The following is an 8,756-nucleotide window of genomic DNA, read 5'->3' as shown; positions in this document are numbered from 1 at the left end:
AAGTACGGATATTTTTGCTTTAATACACTGTGATATTTGGGGACCTTATCATGCGAAAAGTTTATGTGGTTCACAATATTTTCTCACCATTGTTGATGACCGAAGTCGTTTTGTTTGGGTTCGATTAATGCGTGATAAGGGTGAAGTAGGCCAATTATTGATTAATTTTTGTCACATGGCTAAGACTCAATTTGGGAAGGAGGTTAAGGTAGTGCAAAGTGATAATGGGACGGAATTCTTGAGCAATACTATGAAAGACTATTACAATGAGCATGGTATGTTGTTTCAAACTAGTCAAGTAGATACCCCGCAACAAAATGGTAGAGTGGAACGGAAACATAGGCATATTCTAGAAAAAGCCCGTGCTTTACGTTTTCAAGCCAACTTACCTCTTGATTTTTGGGGAGAATGTGTTCTCACCGCTGCGTATTTGATAAATAGAACACCTACTCGAATACTTGATGGTTTGACTCCGTTTGAAGTTTTGTATAAAAAAAGGCCTAGCTACGATAATGTAAGGGTTTTTGGTAGTATTTGCTATGCTCATAATAAAGATAGGCCGAAGGACAAATTCAATGAGCGTGGTAAAAGATGCATTTTTGTGGGATATCCGGCAAGTAAGAAAGGTTGGAAGGTTTATGACTTAAAGAAAAAGACTATTTTTTAGTCGAGAGATGTTGTCTTTTACGAGAATATTTTTCCCTATGCTAGTATGGAACCCACGAAAATAATTGAAAATAATACCACTAATGATATAGTGGCTGCTCCATTTATTAATGAAGTGCATGATTATGAAATTTATGAAAACCCACCTGCCACTACACAAACTGTCGAAATAGAGGACAATTCGTCCATAGTCAATGATAGTGTTATACAGGAACGGGAAATGGAAACTGCACAGAATAATGAGCAACCAGAAACAGAACAGTCCGAGGGACATCAGGCCGGTACAGAACAGACAGAGGGTCGTGGGGCTCGACAAAAATTCGAGCCGTATTGGCGTAAAGACTACATATGCAAATCAACTCGCCTTATAGACCCCCCAAGTCGTGCTCACTCCGCCAAGTCTTCATCCAAAGGGAAAGGTACTCGTTATCCTTTGAGTAATTATGTCACTACTAGTTATTTTTCTGCTAATTACAGGATTTTTCTAGCCAAAGTGGACGCGATTCGTGAACCACGAAATTATGGAGAAGCTTCGAAAGTAAAAGAGTGGCAGGATGCGATGGCGAAAGAGTTCGATGCGCTAGAAGCTAATGGTACATGGTCCGTTGTTGATCTTCCCAAGGGAAAGAGAGCCATTGGGTGTAGATGGGTTTACAAGGTGAAGTATAAGGCCGATGGGACACTCGAACGGTATAAAGACCGTCTTGTAGCACAAGGATATACTCAAATCGAAGGAGTGGACTACCATGAGACTTTTGCACCGGTAGCCAAAATGACGAGTGTCCGTTGTTTATTAGCAGTAGCGGTCTCAAAAGGATGGTCTATTACCCAACTAGATGTCAATAATGCATTTCTCCATGGAAATCTCGATGAAGAAGTGTATATGAGAATGCCACCCGGATTCGAGCAAAGCGGATCAACCAAGGTTTGTAAACTGTTGAAGTCTTTATATGGGCTCAAACAAGCCTCTCGTAATTGGTTCGCCAAGTTAACCGATTCATTGACAAGGTACGGTTTCACTCAATCCATGGCTGATTATTCACTTTTCACTTATAATAAAGACGGAATTTTTATTGGCATTTTGGTATACGTGGATGATATGATCATTGTAAGTGATAGCGAAATAGCGACCAACCGTCTCAAGCATTTTCTAGATCAAAGTTTTGGCATAAAGGACCTTGGAAGACTTAAATATTTCTTGGGAATTGAGGTTGCATCCGGTACTAAGGGTCTTTTTCTTAGCCAAAGGAAATACGCCCTAGAAATTATTAAAGAAGCGGGATTGGAAGGAGCGAAACCAGTGGACATACCAATCCAACCGAATCATCAATTGGCGTTAGCAGATGGAGATTTATTGCACGATCCTATGAAGTATCGAAGATTGGTAGGCCGTCTTATATACTTGACCATTACGAGACCTGACTTGGTATATGTGGTGCACATTTTGAGCCAGTTTGTACACGCCCCAAGAAAGGAACATATGGATGCTGTCCTACGAGCCATACGCTACATTAAGGGAAGTCCGGGAGAAGGAATAGTGATAGAACGAAACGGTGACTTAATGTTGCGTGGTTACTCGGATTCCGATCATGCTAGGTGCCCCTTAACCAGGAGGTCTCTCACGGGGTACTTCGTGAAGTTGGGAAATTCACCTATTTCTTGGAAGGCGCGAAAACAGACAACGGTTGCCACGTCAACTGCGGAGGCTGAATATCGAGCTTTGGGTGCATTAACTAGTGAAGTCATATGGCTGAAATCATTCCTCAAGTCACTCGGCATTGATCATCAGCCACCAGTGAAACTATTTTGTGACAATACCTCGGCTTTGAGCATTGCAAAAAATCCGGTTTTCCATGATAGGACAAAACATATCGAGATAGATTGTCATTTTATACGTCATCATATTGTAAACAAGACCATTTCGACCTCTTACATACGGAGTAAAGATCAGATTGCAGACATTTTTACAAAGGCATTAGGAGGAAAAGCATTTCGTTTTCTTCGGTCCAAGTTGGGCATTAGCTTGCCAAGTGCTCCAACTTGAGGGGGAGTGTTAAACGATATATTCACATAATATCGTAAATATTAAGTGTATAATGTCTACCCTATTTTAGCATTATCATATAATTAGTTTCCTCCTTTTTAGGCTCTTGTTAAGGTAACTAATCTTTGTGTTTTGTATATATACGATGTATCTCTTATGCCTAATTATTATTCAATAATAAGATTAATTCCTTCCTTCTCCTGTGTCCACCTTCTTCGTTTATCAATTCTCTTATGCAATCTCCATCTCTATAATTTATCATGGTATCAGAGCATCTTTTCTGAGGACTCTAGAAATTTCGCTGCCCCTGCCAACGGGTCGTTTAACCTACTATACCCACCGACGGGATCTTCTCCCGTATTTACAAATTTAATAAAAAAAAAAAGAGGATATTCTACATGGTACCCTCAAATTTTCGACTTTCTACATGGTACCCCTATAATTTTTAAAATATACATGGTATCCCTAATTGTTGTCTTTATCACTAGGTGTATCCCTAAACTTTATTTTTCGTCAATTAAACTCAATTTTAGGCGTTAAGTGATTATTTGGCCTGGACGCGTAACCAAATATATCAGACATAAGAACTCTATTAACCAATCTTACCCTAAAACTTTGCTAAGACTTAAACCCATGTGAGTATCTCAAAACTCATCAATAATCTTAACCTTAACATATTCATTTTAAGGTTAAAACTTTATCAAATACCACGGTATTTTTTTTTTTTTACTACTTACGGGTATTTTATTTGACTGATTAAATAAAAATAAAAATATGTCTATCTTATTTAAGATTATTTTCTAATCTTCTGTGAATGGATAATGTATTGGTATTTGGTTACGATTGGTTGAAAGAAATTCCACATTTTTTTGGTTTTTGGACCATCTGCATGCTACAGTGAACAAGGATCTATTGAAAGATTTAATTTGTGTTGTGTTTGGACCATCTACATGCTGCAGCCTGCAGGTAACAAATAGTACGTCATGAATAGTGACGACCATCTATGTACTACAGTGAACATATGGTCATGAATAGTAAGGACCAGGGCCAGGCCAGCCACAAGGAACCATGGTCATGAATAGTGATGGTTGACAATAACTTCATTAGTAATTACTGTAGAAGACGGTATTAACGAGAGGTTGTTAGTGGGAATGTTTGTTCTAGCTAGTATTTAAAAATTTCGAAATTTTTAGTTGAAATTTTTCAAGAGAGATATATAACTACAAATACTACCTAACTCGAAATCCGACAGTCAAATGATCATCATTACTTACAGAGTAGGGGTATCATTCATTTATTAATTTTTTACTTTGTCTATACTTTTACGGTGTTGCTATTTCACATACGACTTTTACTCTTTCACATACATTTTTGTCATTATATTTCCAAACAATACCCTTCTCTCTACTAAAAAAACCTTGATTCTCTTCCCTCCTAAAACCTAATTAAATTTCACTCAAATTCTTCAATTATAAAATTTTAATTCTCATATCAAACAAGAAATTACTCCAATTTATCAAAAACTTACATTAATTTGCTTTATATCACACAAAATTGCATTGTCCAACTTGAATGTTTTGTGTGTTCATTTATAAAATTTAAAAATAAAAAAAATCCCAGCAACTTCTTCGACATGACCAACCTTATATTTCCTTGTTCCAATCAAAATGGTCGGTTCATATGTCAGTAATCTACTTCTTTCACCCTCCCACTGAATGAGCGCCTAGTAATCTAATATCAATACATAAAGCATATGTTGAACTGTGGCAAGCCATGGTAATGCTGTCATTAGATGCTACATTGTTATAATCAATACTAATTTTATCAGAAAACCGATTTCTGTAAAATCCAATACAAATAATTGGTCATAGTGCACAACCTTTTTATCCTGTGATTCATTGTTTAGGAAATAACATTGTGATTCATCTCAATCAAATTATCATTCGTTTAATACTTAATTTGTTTTTTCCATTAATGAATTTTAACATACATGGAAGAGCAGGAAAGGTGGGCGATGTGCAACGAGAGCGGAGCAATTGGGGAAAACGGCGTGTCTCTAGTGGGTAAGCGCCAATCGTTGGTTGGGGAAAGCGACCATGGCTGCCGGTGGGTGGTGGTCAGGTAGGGAAATAGAGGTGGTGGTAGTGAGGTTGTTGGTTTTATTAATTATTAATATTGTGGTATGAGGGATGACTGATGATGGATGAGAGAAAGTTGAAAAAATGAAAAAGGTTAATAAGGTAATTTGTGTATGTGAAGGAGTAAAATGCGTATGTGAAAGAGCAATACTTTTATCCTTCTAACTTATTGTTTGAGTTTTAAGTTACTACCTTGTCCTAATCACAAATTCTCATACAATAACTACTTATGTAATTACTTTGGAAAAAATTAAACACACGCAACACAAACCGCTAAACTTTTGTTTAAGGTTGCTAATTCAAAAGATCGGGTAACTAATAATAACAATTATACATGGTAGGAATAATTCCCAATTATGCTCCCGTGATGTGTGCCTACAAATATACTACTACCAATTGTATAGTTCTGAACATTTTAATAAAGTTTTTGAGTTTTATTTTAAAAATTATTAGTTTTATTATAAAAATTTTGAATTCACACACTTAAAAATTAACTCTAAAAAATTACAATAAAACTCGAAAAAACTACATATAACCTTAGTTAAATTTAAGTTTTGACGGAAAAAAAATTAAAATTTAACTTGTTAACCTTGATAAGCTCAGAAAAAAATATATTTATACTCAAAAACAAATAAAGTTTGAGGTAATAGCCTTTTAGGCTCAAAAAAAATATATATGTGCTCAAAAACAAATAAAATCTGAGGTAATACATCTGGTGAATATTCCTTTTTTTCATTGTATATAGACTTTTAATAACCTACTATATCACCCATCTTCCTTATTCTAACACTCGTTAAAACACCACATAAGAAATTAAACCATCAAGTGGCATCAACCAAAGATGAGTCATGGGAGTATTTTTTAGAAATTATGGGTCTAAAATGCAATAATAAATATGCGCACAATTATAAATACACTCAAAATCGTTTACAAATAATAGTAAGAGTTATACGTGAGCTATTTGTATGATATCTAAAAAGCTGTGTCAAGATTCATGTAGATGTTAGGAATTGTGCCTTGAATTTGTGCCGAAGACGGATTAAGCTTAAACAAGTAACAAATTAATTAGAAGCAAAGACAAAGGGAATTGTCGTGACTCAGGCGGGTTGCACTTACTCCTGTTGGCAGACACTAATTTACGTACATGTGTGCGTGTTTGTTTCCACGGGAGTGATTACTATGCCTGTTTTGTTTAGAAGAGCAAGTGGTGGGACCTCTTGCTATTTTTTAACAGGCATTGTTTATTGTAGTGTATCTTGCGTATGACTTTTGACGTAGGATCTTTTCGTGGGTTTTGTTAGTTGTCTTGGATTAGGAAATTACTTAATAATTTTCTATTAATTTATTTTCTTATTTAGTCTAGATATTTTATCTTGGGTGGAATAAATATATAAAGACCTTTTTATTCTGGTTAATTAAGAGAGAGTTTTGAGATCACATAAAGAGGGTCGATTTGTGAGGTTCCTTCGAAGAAAAAAACTCGGTTTGTTAAGAACTCTATTATTGGTGTTAAATCTGTCTTTGAAGATCGGAGGAGTTTGTTCGGATCTTGGTAGGCCTCAAGATTATTTGTCCTTCGTCTTATTGGGGTAGTCTCTTTTGTTCCTTTGAGACTACTATGGGGTTGTTTGTTCTGCCACTAAACAACGATGAACTTAAATTCATGTGAATTGCAAAATGGGTATGTTGTTTGGTTACTCCAATTCACATGAATTGGAAGTTCCCATGAATTCTAATTCCTCCACAATGGAGGAAGTTGCTTACCTACACTACTACAAAAAAAAGCAAAAGAAACCGGTTAAAAAAAGCCTTAGAAACCGGTTCATAACAGGTCTCTAGCTCACAGGTGTCTTTGCCTAAGAAACCTGTTATGTAAACCGGTTTCTTTGGTTATCTTAAAGAGATCAGTTCTAACAGGGAACCGGTCTCTTACCTTTGAAACCAGTTCCTAAATATAACCGGTCTCTTAGGTATTTCTATATATAAAAAAAAAATTACCATTCAAAAATCGAGATCTTGATGATTTTAATAAAAAACAATTACAATTATATTACATCATCACCATTAATTCACAAAATTAATCAATCTTATTACTTTTACATCAAGAATGAGTAAAGAAATAAATCTACCAAAATAATAAGTCATTGGAAAAAGTCTCTCGTTTTGATAACGCAAAATGTTAGGTTGCATACGTCTTACCCTTCCTTACCTCGTAATTTGCCGAAACTCTTTAGACATTGGTGTATTCAACCACTCAAATTATTAATAAATGTTTCAATATTTTATAACACCTTCTTATCATAATAGAAGGAATTTATTTATCGGTTTTTCTAACCTATGCCCACTAGGCATAAGAATGTTTTTATGGGAAATTGCAATATTTTATCACATTTACTTTTCTTTACAATAAATACATTTAATTCTTTCCTTTTTTGGTTTCTTATCCTATGCCTAGTGGGCATAGGATAGAAAAATCCTTTATTTATTCATTACAAAGTACACACACCACATACATAATAAGACACTGAAGTTGGGAGTTCGATTCTCACGCGCGACATACCGCGCTCATTTGAACCCAAAATAAAAATAAGAGTACATAATAAGACACTTTCATAAATATTTTATAACACCTTCTATTTATTATAAAATAGAAGGAATTTACTCGGTATTATTATTTATTTATTTATTAGCAAATAATCCTTGTGCAAAAGGTAAACGGGGCATTTTTAAAAAATCGGCGAAAGTAGTAGATGATGAACCTTCGTGAATCTTGCGAAAGAAAACCAAGAAAGGATATCCTTTTTCAAGACTTAACAGAATTTCACCATTAGGTTGTTGATCATATAACACCTTCTTATTCTCATACAATATCTTATAAACAGGGTCAGCAAAATAATCAACTTTTTCCAACTTAAACCAACTACGATTACTCCCCTTTTCGCCGTTGAGCACCAGCTTGTTTGCGCTTTCAGCCCAAACGGTGGTGTATCGACGACGGCACAAGGGTTCTGGCCTCAAGAACCTGAAAGCAATGCTAAGGTCTGAGTAAGTATAAATATTATTTTTTTCTGTAGAAATTTGTGGGGTGAATTTTATGGGAATGCCCAAGTCCCGATTACTGATATTGGACTGGGCCACAATGAAGGAAGGACAACTGACTGTGCCATTATTAAACATTGTTGTCCCACCACTTATATAGGCGCCCTCTAGGTTAATACCTAATGAGATGCCATAGTAAAATGATCCCCCCATAACCGGGTTTCCTTCGTAGTCGAGGACGATATCGGCCGTGGTGGTTGTAGGGGTGAAGAGGAGGAGGGAAAGTAGGAGGAAAATGGGCGACATTTTTTTATTCTTTTTCTTTTGAGTGAACTAATATTAGGTTGTTGGACGAAAATGGATGAAGTAATAGGGATTATTTGTTGTGCATTTATAAAAGGTTGAACCATGTACGTAGGGGACCGTTTGTAGGACAAAAAAACAAATGACTTGTAAAATTATACATGAAAAAACAATAATGGTAGGACGGTAATAATCGAGCACGATAGGTTGTGAATATATGATTGGGAGATACTGAAAGTGACTTGTTAATAATTTAGCTTAACTAATTTTAAACTCCTGATATTAAGTTTTGATATAGACAAAAATAAAAATATTTAGGGTAATTTGATAATTACTCTCTTATATAATCCATTTTTCAAATCCCCTATTTACTAAATCAATAGGCGAAACTCCACCTTTTCCCGCCTAAAACATATTTCCTAAGATAGTGCTTTATATTTTTATCATATACGAGTACTATAGATGTGGACAGGATAAGTTATAAATGGATATAATTTTTTTGTATTTAAATATTTATAACATTTAATATTTCACATTCTACAAAATTTTATTTCCGATTTTTTTAG

The 8,756-nt window shown here is 35.1% G+C and overlaps 1 protein-coding gene across 1 annotated transcript; it reads right to left on the bottom strand.

Annotated features, from left to right (window-relative positions):
* Positions 1-7,527: 7,527 nt before the first annotated feature.
* On the bottom strand, positions 7,528-8,193 carry LOC141600080 (kunitz-type serine protease inhibitor DrTI-like). Its single transcript, XM_074420256.1, has one exon. The coding sequence runs from the start codon at positions 8,191-8,193 to the stop codon at positions 7,528-7,530; it is 666 nt and encodes a 221-aa protein (XP_074276357.1).
* Between the last annotated feature and the right edge of the window lie 563 nt (positions 8,194-8,756).

The sequence above is a fragment of the Silene latifolia genome, chromosome 9 (assembly GCF_048544455.1).
Source record: "Silene latifolia isolate original U9 population chromosome 9, ASM4854445v1, whole genome shotgun sequence".
Classification (NCBI taxonomy): Eukaryota; Viridiplantae; Streptophyta; class Magnoliopsida; order Caryophyllales; family Caryophyllaceae; genus Silene; species Silene latifolia.
Note: the sequence above shows the minus strand (reverse complement) of the source record. Positions and strands in the feature narration are given on the sequence as shown.

Coding starts and splice junctions, on each gene's coding strand:
- LOC141600080 (XM_074420256.1), bottom strand. CDS start 8,193: ATGTCGCCCATTTTCCTCCTACTTTCCCTCCTCCTCTTCACCCCTACA.